Source organism: Engraulis encrasicolus, chromosome 14 (assembly GCF_034702125.1).
Source record: "Engraulis encrasicolus isolate BLACKSEA-1 chromosome 14, IST_EnEncr_1.0, whole genome shotgun sequence".
Taxonomy (NCBI): Eukaryota; Metazoa; Chordata; class Actinopteri; order Clupeiformes; family Engraulidae; genus Engraulis; species Engraulis encrasicolus.
This window is the reverse complement of record NC_085870.1, coordinates 41603108-41620422: the sequence shown is the minus strand read 5'-3', so window position 1 is coordinate 41620422 and position 17315 is coordinate 41603108. Positions and strand designations below refer to the sequence as shown.

The 17315-nt window shown below is 43.2% G+C and overlaps 1 protein-coding gene across 2 annotated transcripts in view; it reads right to left on the bottom strand.

The window, feature by feature from the left end:
- LOC134462651 (constitutive coactivator of PPAR-gamma-like protein 1 homolog) overlaps positions 1–17315 on the bottom strand; it is a 44921-nt gene that overhangs the window by 3238 nt on the left and 24368 nt on the right. The window contains exons 13-16 of one of the 2 annotated variants that reach the window (XM_063215775.1): positions 16176–16385; positions 8327–8540; positions 6311–6497; positions 4389–4485 (exon numbers count right to left, since the gene is read on the bottom strand). In XM_063215775.1, coding sequence (XP_063071845.1) covers positions 4389–4485; positions 6311–6497; positions 8327–8540; positions 16176–16385 — 708 coding nt within the window. The remainder of the gene's footprint in view (positions 1–4388; positions 4486–6310; positions 6498–8326; positions 8541–16175; positions 16386–17315) is intronic. The other variant, XM_063215776.1, reaches the window with a different exon arrangement.

Sequence of the window (17315 nt, the reverse complement as noted above, 5' to 3'; positions counted from 1 at the left end):
AGTTACCGCATCTGTGTGCGCTTTTTAGTGGATACTATAAGAAAATGTTCCAGAAGAGGTGTTATTCCACATCCATGACCGAGGACAGGCGAACTTGGCAATGACTTTTACTATCTACTTTGCACATCAATTTGGACGGTGACCTCCACAGATTGGCCCATATGATATGAAGCAAGAGCCTTTCAGATCAAAGACGGAAATATTTTGCTCTCGTGTAGCTTACATTTGTGCCCTTCCAAAACACTGTGCTGGGTGTTTCTGCATGGTCAATATAGGCTATGCCATTCCTCAGATCAGTAAAGATGTACTTTCCATAGCCTGCATGCATGGACCAGTTAATAGGCCTAACAATTCTAATTATTAAGCACTATATTATATTATATTATATTATATTATATTATATTATATTATATTATATTGTGTTATATTATGTTATATTAGCCTACATTACATTATTACAGCCTATTATATAATTCATTAAAGCTGCTATGATGGTTAAGAAAATTATGGCTAGTGAAAAGGCCCAATGGCTAGTGAGTCAGGAAAACCACTAGCCAAAATGGCTGGTAAGCGAAAAAGTTAGTGTAAAGCACTGGTATGTATGTATGTATGTATGTATGTATGTATGTATGTATGTATGTATGTATGTATGTATGTATGTATGTATGTATGTATGTATGTATGTATGTATGTATGTATGTATGTATGTATGTATGTATGTATGTATGTAGTGATCTGATGGCAAGGGCAGAGACAGAGATGAAAGCTCAACTTTAAGATTGTCTCATCTAAAAATAGTTTGGTCCCTAGACCTATGATGATGGGGCTTTCTTAGGTCGAAGGCAGAAAAGTTGAAAGTACAATATTCTACGGATCTTGTGCCTGTGTTTCAGAAAAGGCTTTCTTTGAAATTTCGACAGAATGGCAAAAGAATGAAATTAATTCAAGGATGGGTTCTTGTGAATGCTCAGCATTATAAAAGCATGGCCACGGGCTCTTTAGAGGCCACAACAAAACCTCAACAAAAAGGAGCAGAGGCAGTTCTCTGAACAGGTTCTTTAAATCCTGCATGAGCAGAACACCTACCTCATCTAAATACTCCCTTCTTGATGCTTAAACAGGTCTACAAAACTGTTTTGTTCACTGAAGGATGTGACTATATGCCAGGCAAGCCACAAAAAACTGGCTGTGTTTAATGACAACTCTGATGTTATCTTCTTACAGCTTCCTGATATGCCACAGAAGACTTCACAAATGTAGCTTAACCAGGCCTATTGCCACAGCCATAAAAATGATGCAAATTCCAGAGATAAAATAAGTCTGCAGAACAGAAATTGTCATCTTGCCATGCAGATGAGACATATTTTTGAGTTTTTCGAGTTCAACACCACATTAGTTTTGAAAAATTAGACACGTCTCATAAATCTCATTTTGTGTCCAAAAACCTGCCGGAAGATGTACTGTCACATCACTTCCTGTAGGGTTACTTGGGGACACCAGGGAGAAGTGGCGTGGCCGATATGTTTGACAGCAGTCTGCCAGCATTTACTCTAACTGTGTGACTCCAAAACAGTTGTGCTAATTAGTCGTCACAAATATAACGCCCCCCTTAATTTAAATGAAGGCCACCAATGTCACAATTAACGACATCTTTTACTTTGACAGTTCCTATGATTAAGAGTACATTGTGCATTAACAAATCTAATTAAGGATTAAAAACAAAGCCCAGGAGTGATGTAAGTGAACACTTGTACTACACTAAAGTGGAGTAACAGTAGTGCTTCAAGTTGATACTTCTGCTATCGGTCACAGAATACTCCATTTTAAAACATACTGGGGAACCATTTCTCAGAAGCGTCATTGCTAAACTAGATACAGTAGCAACTTACTTGGTTGCAATGCAATTTCCCATTGGCAACCGGTTAAGTTGCAAACTTGGTCATCAATGACGCGGTCGAGAAACACGTCCCGGGTGCAGAGCATCTATGTTGTCTTGAGCTTAGTGCAGGGGTGGGGAACCTTTTTCATTCGAGGGGCCACTTCAAATTCATTCGAAGGCCGTAAAAGTCCTCTGAGGGCTATGAACACAAACCAGGATTTCCCCCTGTACTTTAGGCCTATATTGAAGGCAGCCACCTTTAAAACAGACCCAACCTTCTCTATGTCTCTGAATATAACTTAATTGTATTGCATATGTATTCTCAAAAATTCCTTTAAAAAATATGTCATATTTCATGTGAAACTGCATAACATTAAAATTACATCGTGGGCCGCATAAAACAGCCTCAAGGGCCGCAAACGGCCATGGGGACATGGTTACCCACCTCTGGCTTAGTGGAACAAATGTCTGTGGAGTTGTGCATGGCACTAGCAGACCGACAGACAGACAGACAGACAGACAGCAGTTTGCTTTTACAGATACACATCATCTTTCTGAGTAACAACATGCATCCCCACTCAGCAAGTGCTGCAACCTCTGGAGGTCATGTCATTTGTCAGCCCGGGTCGGGATCAGGGCATGAACTAGAAGACAGCTTGTTGATACAGTAGGCGACAGTTGATGGCAGCAGACACTTGAGGGAAAAGGACTCCTCATCTACAGCAGACAGCAGCTCTGTTTGTGAACATGCCCCCACAATGACCTCAGCACACCTGCACGTTAGCTCTTGAATCATCAACAACACATGCACATACATGGGTGAGGCATAGAGTACAATTTTGTTATATGCTGTGAGCGCTGTGTGTTGTGGATTGCTGTGTCACAATGACAATGGGAATTTTCCTTGGTGGGCTTACACTTTCACCTTCACATACATGCGTGTCAACCAAGCCAAGATATAGGTTACCAAGTTTATTGGAAATTGCAGCATCTGCTATGCAATGCGAGTCTTACTCTGTTCTGTTGGCAAGGCAGAAGTAACTCTATACCTGAAATCCTCAAAACATCGCACAGTTACAAGCGGCTATTGTAACAGATGCTAACTACTAGAGGTCAGTGGTAGACCATTAGTAAACCTCTCTCCCGAAGCGTCATGCGGATGCGCTAGCGACTGAAATAGCGGGCTGACCCTGTCAGGGCCGCTAACCGCTTTGACTGGGCCCAGGACAAAAATATCACCTGAAAGGACCTCATTCTCAATACATGCAACTCGCAAGGTCCTTTTGACACGCCCTCCTTTCCCTGGGCCCGGGACAACTGACCCCTTCGCTAGCGGCCTGTCCGCTTAGCTCACTGAATATTTTGTCTCCCATGCCTCGAGTTCGTTGTGTGCAAGATGGAGCCCCGAGTGGCGGGCTGCTCAGGAAGACCTTGGTTACACTAGTTACACTGGGCAGTCATGGGTAAGAGGTTAGGGCGTCAGACTTGTAGCCCAAAGGTTGCCGGTTCGACTGAGGGGAGTAATTAACCAGGGCTCTCCCCCATCCTCCTACATGACTGAGGTACCCTGAGCATGGTACCGTCCTGCCGCACTGCTCCCTTGGGGTGCCATTGGGGGCTGCCAACTTGCACGGATGAGGCATAAAAGGCAATTTTGTTGTGTGCAGTGTGCAGTGTTCACTTGTGTGCTGTGGACTGCTGTGTCACAATGACAATGGGAGTTGGAGTTTCCCAGGTGGGCTTTCTTTTACACTATCTATTAGCAAAGCTAACATCTACTCCATCCACTACTGTTCCACCACACCCTATTTTCATGCTCTAGGCCTGAGATGTTTCAGCGCGTTGTTCTTCAGGTTCTGCTCATCCGCCACAATGACTACAAAAAGCTGAGGCATATTGTAGGCCTCTGGCTGACAACTAGCTCTCAAGGTTAAGTGACTGTACACAAAATGTAATTACAAACACTTACTAATCCTTTGTCGTGTGCCAAAGAGTCAAGGATGTGCACCAAGCTACCAGCTTGTATGCAAGTGGGGTCATCCCCCTCTAGCTTTAAGAGGGCGTGAAGCTTCCATGTCAGTAGGGTTATCCCTCTCTGGCTTTAAGAAGGCGTGTGAAGACTGTTGTTTTCCCAGACTACTTCTCAATGTTGCAGAGTGGACAGTCCCAGCAACAAACCAACTCCTAAACCCCAACTCATCACCAATCATTCTTCAAGTTTTCTGTATGTCCGTGCACGGGGAATTAACTTCTGGTCCTGTGTGTTATCTGAGCTTTTCCTAATAAACCACTCACTATGACGGTCCTCTACCCTGGGACTAACAAACTATCATTCCCTTTTCTTACTCTCTTTTCATTTACTTATCTGTTAACTTGTTTATATGAACTCGCGTAAACGTTTACATGTCTACAAAGTGCAATGTCATGCAACGTGGTGTGAAAGGATATAGTGGGTGTGAAAGGCGTGCAGTCACAACTGTTGAGCAGTGCGTCATGCCAAGTGGCTCACCTGATATGATCCCTGACTCTTGAAGCCTCTGGCGTGGTATTTGGCTCCGCGACCAAAGGTCCGGATCACCGGCGTGGAGATAACTCCTCTGGGTCGTCTGCCAGGAGGAAAAACAGGATGCGACTTTAACAACGCTCAGTACTGATTGCCACCGCTGATTACACTTGAAGTCCCCCCCAACCCCCAAAACAAGACAAATTGAAGGCCAAAAAAGATTATGATGATGAATTTAGGTGAACTTGAAACAGATAGCACAAACACAGATAACACAACTGCTAAATGGTTAAATTCATTCTTGAAAAGATAAGATGATGCACAAAGAAAACGTACACAATAGAACTACACACTGTTGTGCTACATAAGGCACAAAAGGCTTTTCCAGCTGCTGTATAAAGCTATATTTGCTGCAGGTGAGCTGGGAAGCTTGCATTCCTTACTGGGTGGGTAGAGATACATTACTGCCCTTAGTTTTTGCAGTACTTGTGAATTCTGAAGTCTCACACATTGTATGTTGTTAATGTCCTCCATTGCAACCCGCAGTGGATAAAAACTAAATGTAATACAATGAAATGTATTACATTGAGCAGGGATGGGCTTATAGAATTGTTCTTGAAATGAAAAGGTTGCAGGTTTGAATCCCATAACATGGCAGCAGTGCTCTTGAGAAAGGCATGTAGCCTCACATTACTCCAGGGATTGTGATATACCCCGTCATAACCAAGGCGCTTTGGAGAAAGGTGTTAGCTAAGTGCAATGTAACGTGCTGTATTGTAATACTGATGATTATATTTGTTGTAAGTCGCTTTAGATAAGGCGTCTGCTAAATGTCATGTAGTGTAACATTAATTGAAGTTCTGGAGGGTGTACACTGGAAAAGTTCAGTAAGTCAGTAAGTAAGATAAATGGCAGCGTTAGTTCAGTGGGATGACTTCACAGGGTATACACCAACCTTGAAGTCAAATTTACTACCAATTAATACCTTTTTTCACTACCTTTAGATTATTTTTACAACCATAAAAACCAACGACGTGTTAACGAGACATCTTTTGGAATTTCTATGCAGATATTGACCTCCTTAACATTTGGTTTATCCAAAAAGAGCTATTTAGACTTAGTTTTTTACACAACATAGTTGTTTCATGTCATTTTGTTTGATTTTGATAATACTACTATTAACCTTTTTGTTGACCTGGATCATGTGGAATGTATTCGATTGTGTAGAGTAGAGAAGAGTAGAGTAGAGTGTGCTTTATTGTCGCTATATAAATACAGTGAGATGATGCTCGGAAGCAACCCACAGATGCCCACAAAATTAAAGATATATTATCAGCATAACTAATAATAAGAAAATAAATAAATTAAGCTATAAAATATGCAATCAAGTATTCACATGTCCACACACACACACACACACACACACACACACACACACACACACACACACACACACACACACACACACACACACACACACACACACACACACACACACACACACACACACACACACACACACACACACACACACACACACACACACACACACACACACACACACAAATTAATTTGCACCAGATTTTATGGCAAAGTCCATATGCATCTCACAGTTTAGAGAGTCCTTAAGTATTGAGGGGGGGGGACAGGTGAAGTATTGAGTTCAAAAGTCTGATGGCAGTAGGATAAAAACTGTCCTTCATTCTCGTAGTACGGGCACGCAGAGTCCCAAAGCGCCTGCCAGATGGTAGCATGGTGAAGAGCCTGTGACCAGGGTGTCCGTGATCTTTAAGGATGTTTAATGCTCTGTTATAGCTGTTGTTACAATATAAGAAAAGAAAGTGTGCAGGAAAAAAAGAAAAGAAAACGTATAGTGCTCCATTGGTGGGGGGGTTGGAAAAAACTGTAGCGTAACATGAACAACTCACCCTCTGTTGGGCCCCCCCACGGACACCACCTGGATGGGCATGGATCCTCCTCCTCGGCCCCTGCCCCGCCGGCTGCCTGCCCACTGGCCCACCACCGTGCCGGCTATCTCCAGCTTGCCGCCCTGCGAGGACAAGCCCTGAAACCCTGGAGGGGTAAAGGAGCAAAACGGTCTGGTCAAACGGGCTGCTGAGAGAGAGAGAGAGGGAGAGAGAGAGGGGGAGAAAAAAAATACAAACAGAAGAAAATACCACAGAAGTTAAAAAGGAGACACCAACACAACAGTCATACCAGAAGGCCATCCGCGCCTGAGTTGCTCTGGTGATCCTACTTCTTAACTGAGGCACAGGAGCGTGGAGGATTTACTGCTTTTTCTGCACACCTTTTGAGCTTGCTCTCTAGAAAATTCTCTCTCGAGTGTTGCAGGAGACTTGATCACTGTGTGAATCCATAACATTGCTTACACAATCAATACAATTGCAAAACTGAAATAAATATGCTCTGAATGAGATATTCATCTGTGCCACCCCTGGCTGACGGCAAACCACTTTCTGGTTTACTCGTATTTCCACACTTTTTTAGCTCTATATTTTGGCCATTTTACAGGAGAAGGATTAATTATGTATTGTGTTTAGTTGATAGCTTGTGGCAGACTGTGCCAAGACAAGGCAGGCAACTCATTTTCGATTCAAGTCCCCCATGGCAAGAGTCAAAATTTGGGTTTGCTCCAAAACAGGAAAAACAAAAACACCATCTTGCACAGAAGACGAGTGTAGCATCCGTTGCTACGGGGATTAACAAGGCATTCTCTAGACGTCTAGATTCTTAATCCCACCTTTATTGTTGCTTTTGGATTCCTGTGTTTGGTATGTTAGGGCAGTGGTTCTTAACCTGGGGTGCGGGTACCCCCTGGGGGTGTGCCAGAGATTTCAGGGGGTGCGTGGAATTTTGTTTGTGTTGAGGTTGTGACCAAAATTCTGCTTCCAAACATTATAAATCCAGATATTGGCCAATTCAGGACCAAATTAAAACATGTTTTGGACCTAATGTAAAGTCTACAGTATTGATTAATGTTTAAATCACTTAAATCACTTTTTAATGCGTATACACGTGTAGACGTTTGGGTTGGGAGTGCGTGGCTTGTCTTGGGCACAGGTTAGGGGGTGCTTCAAGAAAACAGGTTAAGAACCACTGTGTTAGGGTATCAAACTAAGGGGTGTAACGCGCTCAACTCAACCAAGGTAAAATAAACTGGGTGGTCATTCCTCAAGAATATATGAAATAAAGAGAACAGGATAGCACTCCAAGTTTTGCGTTTTATTGCCCGTCAGTTTCGGGCAAAACCATGTAAGGGTAACCATAACTTCTACTTAGCAATATTACATGGCATCATCAGTTGCAGTCATAACATAGTTACACTGCCCTACTAGATGTGTTGGGTGGGGTGCTCGATAATATAGAGAAGGGAAGGGAAGGGAAGGCTGGCCTCCTGTGTATGTACAAGCGAGTACTTTCTATCCTTGACCATATACTCTCCCAGCTATTTTTGGAACAAAGCAACCTCATTCAAGCAAGGGGAGGAGAAATTAAAAAAATAAAGTCCCCACATTAGCCTCTAGGTGGCACTGTCATGCGGAGCAGGAACCCACAAAATAACTCTTCACTTTTTCCCCCACGACAACATGTCGATGTTCCTTTGATAACCATGTTATATCACCTCAGATGTCATTTGATGAACATCAGAACAGCTACCGGACCAGGTTAACTCTGGTATTTAATCTGCTGTTCTATACCTATAAAATAGTTGAGCCAGATAAGCATTCATAAATAAATAGAGGTTTAACGCTTGCAGAGATACCAAAATGTTTCAGTGCAACTACTGACTGTGAATTTCTTTTTAAATAATGACGTGTGGGAGTTTTAGTGCAAATACACTCCCTGGGGCAGCCATAGTAATACAGTGGGAATATATGGAGTGTTCCCATCAAGAGTCGAAGCGGTAAAGGGTTAACTCTTACCGGGCAGGCCACGGCCCCGGCCCGGAGGTGGTGGCATGGGTGGTGGGGGGTAGAAGCCAGCGCCTGGAGGAGGAGGAGGAGGCGGGTAGAAAGGCATGGCGTGCGGCGGGGGAGGGGGCGGGGGGAAGGGCACTGGGTGCGGAGGAGGCCGGGAGAAGTTGAGGCCCTCCAGGATGCTCTGCCTCATCTTCTCCACCTTAGCCACTAGTTCAGTCTAAACACACAGACACAGACACAAACACACACAGTGAGACAAATGCATACAGGCGCGCACACGCACACATGAAGGATATGCAAGGCTTTAAACATTCATACTTATCATACTGCTATGTATGATTATGCCTTTAATGCGGTAATATACAGCAGGACTCTATACTGTGTGTTCTGTGAAACATTCAGAACCATATTATTAAGACATCAATGCTCAGATTGTATTGTTCCACAACCATAACCCATGTGTGCCTGCTGTGTGTGTGTGTGTGTGTGTGTGTGTGTGTGTGTGCTGTGTGCTGTGTGCTGTGTGTGTGTGTGTGTGTGTGTGTGTGTGTGTGTGTGTGTGCGCGCGCGCTGTGTGCGCTGTGTGTGTGCGCGCGTGTGTGCGCGCACGCACCATTGTACGTCAAGGTACTGCATCTGTTATTCAGAATACTAATAAGATGGGTGGGCAACACGTCTGATGGCCCCCACCCCCCTGTCACTTGCCATGTGCTCTGGCAGGGCATTAAGCTTATTCGAGAAACCGCAACGTCTGTATGCGCATTTAGACAGCAAAGCATGAGGCTCAAAAAGTTGCATAACGGTTAGATTTCCTGTCAAAATTCAAAATTTTGGTGATGTTGCATCGACGAGGTGACATGTCACATGGTGTCAAACTATCGCGGGATGAATGCGACTGCAGTGAGATCTTGCAACCTCTTCGTTTGCTTATCCCCTTCAACGCTCGCCTGCAGACCGCCTCCGAGGTCACGCGCCCATGAACTGGTTGGTCAACAACTCACTCACGTGTGTATATCAGTCTTGCCTCACACCCCTACACAAGTTTGTGCAGGTCCCCACTTCAGCTCCTCCTCACTGCCTGTCCCCCCACTCCTCACACGTGGTGTATTAGTAGAGCAAACTGGTGCGAGCTCATCGTCTCATTCATATTTGTGGCCGACTTCAAATGCGCTGGTTCAATAACATCCACATCGTGACAAGTTCTCGCTCACGTGCTTTGTCTACATCCATCGACAAAATCTAAGTGGTATGAGGCTAATGTCTTTGTTTTCCCACAGAGTCTTTTGTTTCTGCTGGTTGAAAGGGGTGTGTTCACCAGTGTTAATTTTCACAGGAATTTTTAATTTAGTTTTAGTTTTAGTCTCTTGACGAAAATGTAATTTTAGTTTTAGTCACAATTTAGTCATCTAAATCATTTTTATTTTAGTCCAGTTTCAGTCGACAAAAAGTCATACAATTTTAGTCGACGAAATCTAAAATAATTTTAGTCAACTAAAATATTACATTAATTTCCTCTTGTCTACACTTCTCTATAAATGTATCAAACTAAAATACCATTTGGGGAAATCAATGATTAAAATGACATAGGCCTATTGTAGTCTAATGATAAAATATTGTCAAAAACTGCCAGAGCGTCTTATAAGCCAGTGCGTCCATGGTTGTGTCCATGGTTGCATGCAGTCGCAAGACGTTATTGCAATAACGCATGGGAAAGCGTGGAAGGGCCGTTCCTATTTCAGTGTCCTTGACTGAAGCAAGTCGCAAAACTCCACACTTCCGAATCCTTTGCGATCGGCACTAAAATGATTCTTATCAGAAGGCTTGTGCCTACACATAGACCCTTAAATTACAAACATTAGCGAACATTGAAAAAAGATCAGACAACGACCGTCGGGTAGCAGGTTCATGAAAGCGACAGGGAGTGAAGAAGTTCCGCAAAAATGTATCGTTAGAGAAAGATGTTTGCTACTGTGCGACAGCACCGCCACTATTTCATGACTGCATAAATTTCTTCGTCATGGATACATGGGCAACAATATTTTTCCAGCCAGGATTGCACTGAAAAGTAGGCTACTGCTGTCACAGGTGCGGCACCGACGCTGCCTGTCACTGTGCCTGCACGTGTGTGTGAGGGAGGGGAGGAGAGAGGAGACGCGGAGAAGATGAGGGTCGCGACTTGAGAAATAGCTGGCAATTCTTTTCCAATGTTTCAGTGACATTAACAAAAATGCTTCCTATTGGTTCTCGTCTCCGGTGGTATTATAGTTACATTTTTATTTTTTTGACGAAAATATAAATCAATATAGTTATATTTTTCGTACAAACGCATGCTGTTTTTTTCGTCATAGTTTTATTGTCGTCAGGGGAAAAACAATAGTTAACGATAATTATGACGAAAATATTTCGTCACGAAATTAACACTGGTGTTCACACCTCTGTATAGCCACTCACACACTGGGTACTTTACATGTGAATAAAGATAGGTGTGACTTCGGAGGCTGCTGCAGTCAGAGATTGCAGAAAATCTAAAGATTTGTTTTCACTCTCTTTAAAAATTGTCTGCATGACAAACACTCACAGAATTACAGATGTGTTTTTGGAGAAGTGTCAAATTGCTTGCCGGCGGGCACTCAGACTCCAGAGGGTTAACCAGGCTTGGTCTGGGTAAGTAAGCACTGCTTTGCCATCCCCAGGCCATATTGGTACATCTACATTAGGTTTCAGGCAGCTCACCTGCTCTCCCCTCCAGCAAACAGGGTCAGTGACCTTATACATCCAAAGCATAATACCACTACCGCATAATAGCTGACCTTCCACAAAAAAGTCATCCTAGCCGCCACAGTCAATAATAAGGACATACACAAACAGTTATGATAAAAGGTAAATGGACTGCATATATACAGTGCCTTTCCACTACTTCGAGCACTCAAAGCACTTTACATTGTATGCCTCACATTCACCCATTGACACTCACATTCATTCACAGGGTACCATCCTGCCACCAGTAGAAACTTGGGCTTAAGTGTCATGCTCAAGGACACACCAATGGGGTCAGGCAGAGCGGGGCTCGAACCTGCAACCTTCAGTTACCCCCTGATATTTCTAGTATGTGTGGGAACTCAGAAGTTGAGGTGAACAGAACATTGCTCGTTAACGTTACTGCACAGTGCACACACATCTCTGTGAAAGACTTTGTCAACTTGTTTCCTAATACAGTAAAAAGTATGCTTCTGCCACTGTGGCACTAAAACAGGGCAGTCATGGGTAAGCGGTTAGGGTGTCAGACTTGTAGTCCAAAGGTTGCCGGTTTGACTCCCGACCCGCCAGGTTGGTGGGGGGAGTAATCAACCAGTGCTCTCTCCCATCCTCCTCCATGACTGAGGTACCCTGAGCATGGTACCGTCCCGCCACACTGCTCCCTTGGGGCGCCATTGAGGGCTGCCCCCATGAGTTTCCCAATGGGCTTTCACTTCACTTCACTTCACTTCACGTAGCCAATGTCACAATATGAATGCGGACATTCACACTCATGTAGGAGGCCCACTCAATGTTGTACCATTTTAGGAACGATAGAGTAATCTTCATACAGAAAAACCTATCTGAACACAATCTTGATGACAAGTCTAGGCTTTTTTATGCTGGTTCTTCTGAGGCTGCTGAAACAGTTTTTTTTCCCATTCATAGTTTACAAGACAACTCACTGCTGCTTGACTTCTAGCACAATAGGCAACAGAATGCACCTAATCAGTGTTTCCCAACCAGGGGTATGTGTACCACTAGGGGTACGCGAGCACACGTCAGGGGGTACGCAGAAAAATGTGATAATGACAATTGAATAGAGTATAGTCATACTGGGATAAAGGTATATGTAGAGAGAGCATGGGATAGGGGGTACTCATGGTACAACAAAAAGGCTTAGGGGGTACACGAGTCAAAAAAGGTTGGGAAACACTGACCTAAATGCATGGATCAGCTCGTCAAAACCCATCAATCTCATTTCTTATTAGCCTGGGTGGTTTAAAACAGTCGTCTGTGCTTGACGGCTTGCCAAGACTCAGGCTTCCATCTGCTCGATGGACTTCTCAGCATTTGCCTTCACCTGTGAGGTCGATGCGGACATTTTCCAGACCGCACACAGCTTTATGTATTGCAGTGATGCCCACACAGCCCCCGCAGCGACCTTTCACTGACAGTCCATGCATTCTACTGAGAGAATAGGCTATGCATTGCAATGACTCAAAAGTTGCTTTATGTAAACTAATATTGAAACAAACAAAAAATGACACATTCAATTAATGAAACATTCACCTACATTTAATGACACACAGTAAGTGTAATATAGTCATCCACCAAAAATAATCACCTGAGTGAACAGTCTTGCCGCTCATCAAATTACTCTCTTGACAAATGCAATTATCCCAAAGGCTTGCCATCGCATGATCTACTCAATCATGTCAGTAGGCGATTACACCACAGGAGAAAGCATCTCAATGAAAAGTGTCAAGTAAAAAAAAAAAGATATATATATATAAATGAACCTGTAACACCTGTTAGTCGCTTTGGATAAAAGCTTCAGCTAAGTGTTGTATAATGAGTGGGTGGCCAAGACGACAAAGAAGAGGGAGCAGAGCATAATAAAAATGATGGTAAAAAGTAGCTGTCCATACACTGAAACCAAAATACTGGATCAGAGCAAGATATCGCAAAACAGGCCCACTCAATGCAAAAGCGTGTGCTCAAGTTGGGTCTCCTAATAGCTGGGTCTCTTACCGTCCAAAAAGGGCCTAATCGTTACGCGCTGGATAGAAGCACCAAAATCGGTGTAGACCTTCCTTAGGGTGTTCTCCATCATTTCAGAAGGGGTGCCCCAAATTTCAATGTCATTAAGGTCATTTTTATGGGGTAAATCCAAGATGGCTGCCCAAAACGAGCCAATAGTAGTAAAATGCTGTACTGCCTGGACATAATGGTGTTATGGGCCAATTCACCTATTTGTGTGTGATGTATACAAACTGAACTTTGAAAATATGTGCAAAACTTACCATGAAAACAATGTTATATATGTCTTATTTAGATTCAAAAAGAGGAAAATCATAAAAACCATGGTCAGAATGAGATCACTCTACAATTGAGAGCTAATTTCTGGGCAGTTAGCTATTGAACCAACATTCATTAAGAGTTTTAAAAACTTGCAGTGGGTCATATCTATAAAATCCAAAAAGAAAATTGTGGTTAGAAAATTTAGGGGAGAAGAGATAAACCCTTGAACTGGGCCACACATAACTCTCCCAATGTTAGCATGCTAGCATTAGCACGTTCAGACACTCAGTCTGCTCTTCAGACAAAGATAGATGGCAAACAATAATTTTAATCCCACTTACACATGCGCACACACACACAAACTACTACTACTTCCTTAGGACCCCCTCAATCATTTAAGCCTATGAGTCCAACTGAAATATTCATATCAATCAAGTCAATAATACATGTAGGCTACATATCAAGTGTCAGTGACAGCTTGGATGATTTACTATAGGGCATTACAAAATAAAATGTATGCTGATGTTCAGATATGTATATCTCAGTCCTACGTGTACAATGGAGTGATAAGGGCATTTATGAATATATCATATACAGTATACAGTATATTGACAGATACTTTATATTTTAAAAGAGCAAAATGGTAACATGTCTGTGTTTCATCTACTTTTGGCTTAGATGACATGTTGGCTACCTAACCACTTAATTTATTGTTTGCTGGTTATTTGTTATTTGTGGGTGTGGTCTTTTATTTAAAACATGTCTGCCTGCCTTCCCTCTCTCACATACAGTAGGCTACTAAAATAGTCTTTCAAAAACTTAAAACAACAGCATGTGGAAATCCTATTGGCTTTTGAGGGCTAAAGTCAAAGTAGCCTAAAAGTCATCAAGACTATACTGTACTCTACTGTATTGCACTGTACTGTACTCTACTGTACTGTACTGTACTGTCCTGTACTGTACTTTACTTTACTATACTGCACCGTACTATGTACTACTGTACTGTGCTGCACCGTACTGTATGCTACTGTACCGTACCGTACTGTACTATACTCTACTGTACTTTATTATACTGCACCGTACTGTATGCTACTGTACTGCACCGTACTGTATGCTACTGTACTGTACTGTACTGTACTATACTCTACTGTACTTTATTATACTGCACCGTTCTGTATGCTACTGTACTGTACTATACTGCACTGCACTGTCCTGTACAGTACAACTACATAGAACTGAAACATGTAGAGCATTCTGTGGACATGTACAATATTATGCAAAAGGGTGTAGTGGGAATGAGTTATGTTACTGTTACCACTCAAAATCTTGAAGGTTAAAAAAAGTCTTGTGGCATTTTGTTTTTTTTTGGGGGGGGGTTATGACAGACTATCCTTCCTCCCAGACTATTTGTGTGCCTTGCATATCAAGAAAATGAGTACAGGTAATGATTTACTTTCATATTGTTTTTCTATATAGATATTTCTCCTATGGGTAAGGGTGGCACAAGACCTACGGTACATGTTGTCCATCAGCTGTCAGTTTTGATAGCAACTTAAGTACTCAATGATTACTGAGCTAACTAATACAACTTTTGGCACAAGTACTAGGTGAGGACTTGTCTGCAAATAAAAAAAAAAACAATTTACCTCTGTCTTCTTACTCAATACTAAGAAATCATTTCCATTTAATTTAAACTGAAGCCACTGTGGCCTACATGTAGGCCTATATTGAGTAATCTGTAATGCCATTCTAAAGATGACTGAAATGCTCTCACAATATGCACAATGCCTTGTAAAAATATAGAATTAGGTGATCTTATGGGGTTCTTCATACATATGGAAAGGTCCTGTCTTTTACCCTCTCTCATACAAATAAAATAAGTTTATCTGTTAAGGAAATTAGAGGATGGAGAACCTGCTACCTAGGGCATCTTGCACTGACACTATCCCATTCAGATCGAGCATTAGGAGCAGTCTATTCTCACCATAGTTTTAGTGTGGGCAATGCTCATTTTAATTCAGACCAAGAATCTTCTCAAATCGTTCACAATGTTACATGCTGTCAAGCACGTAAGCACAGACTCACCCATACTTTCACACTATGTACATTTTGTAGTTTTATCAATCTGGTCAAGCAGACTACCCTTGCTTCATCTCTGCTGAGGACTATATTAACATTTTCAGCTAAGTATAATGCCATGTAATAACAATGTAATGCATTACCAACATGACATATTGTATATGACATGGTAGACAATTTTTTCCAGGGGCACCCCTTCTAGGATGTCTTCAAATCACTCAAGGAACATGTGTACCGAATTATATGCTTCTATCCAGCGCGTAACGATTTCTCGGCTTAGAGCCCCTACTATAAGGGGGCGTTGTCCCCTACTTCTTATTCTCTTTTTGAGGTGTTTGCGCAATACGTGCGCTACCGCCATCTACAGCGCTAAGGGGACTTCTATTCTCAACCTCAGGACTCCGAAGGTCTCCTAACCGAAGGTCTCCTAAAGGGGCGTTCACCCGACATAAAGTGGATACCGGAAAAGAAACAAAATGACGCTTCTTGTTAGATCCACCTTCTTTGCTGAAACTCCAACCACAAGGATTTAGTAAGGTAAGCATCTAAAAGACCCTGATGGATCGAAACGTTGCTTATTTTGACATATATTTCAACGTGCGGGCATCTACTTTTTACTATCATTTATGGTATTATGCCCTCCACCGGACCGCGGTAAGGTGGGACGTGCACATGGACCTGCTTTAGTGAGAGAGTGGCGTGGCGTGGCGTGGCGTGGCGTGGCGTAGCGTACCTGACCGTCACAGAGGTCGATGAGTGGGGCCTTGTCCCGGTTGGCCCTGATGAGCTTGCTCTGCAGCAGCTTGCCGTCAAAGTACATCCAGGGGCAGCAGTGTTCCCAGGGGATGGGCTGGCCGCACACGTCGTTGGCAAACAGCGCCATGTCCACGCCGCTCATGAAGAGCGCGGCCAGCTGCACTCCGCGCGGGTCCAGGTTGTCGATCTGCAAGTGGGGAGGGAGGATGGAGAGAAGCAGGCACATGTGCATTGCACACACACACACACCACACACATAGATGCTTAAGAGTCTGTGGTTTCAATTGGAACATGATGAGATGTCTTAACCATCACAACACACCCCCAGTCCCTCGCTACTTGATAGGCTACGTTTTTATAAGTCACCCCCACCGCCCATTGCCCATTGCCACTCAGTCCCAGACAACCTTTCCTCCCCCAAAGAACACCCCCCACCTCCAACCCCACTCTCCAAAATCAGCTGTCAAGCAAGCACAAAAAGCATACAGCAAGCATAAGCCTCTTTAACCCCATCTTTCCTCCCCTCCGCCTTCCTTGCCTGGCCCATAGCACGCTAGATCTGGTCCCAGCACAGCCTAGACCCTGGATTGCTACTGGGTCACTGACGTTTTTAGAAGCAGACGTTAGGCAGGGTGGGACCACCACATCTAATGTCACCATTGTGTGAAGTACATTCATTCATTATAAATAAATCAATGTCTTTTTTATATAGTCCAGCAAAAAATCAAATACAACAGTGGCATTAACTGTGGATGCACCACCTACGTAACTACTGTTACTAAAAATGTCAACGACCCTACTACCGGTATGTCTGCCTTGATCCTGGAGAGGTGGAAGCAGCCTATAGCTAAGCCAGCCAGCCAGCAACAGCAGCAGCAGCAGCGATACAAGCAGTAGGGGTGTAAATCACAGCCTCCATGACGATACGATTCAATATCAATATCTTATTATTCGATACGATTTAATTATTTTCGGTACTTAAGAATGCCCCACAATACAATACAATACGATTCGATTCGACTTTTTTCCAATTACTTTTCCACTCCTATGATGTTATGGAGCTAGGGCATTGGGCAGGGGCCAGCGATTCGATTATTTTCGATACTTACGAATGCCC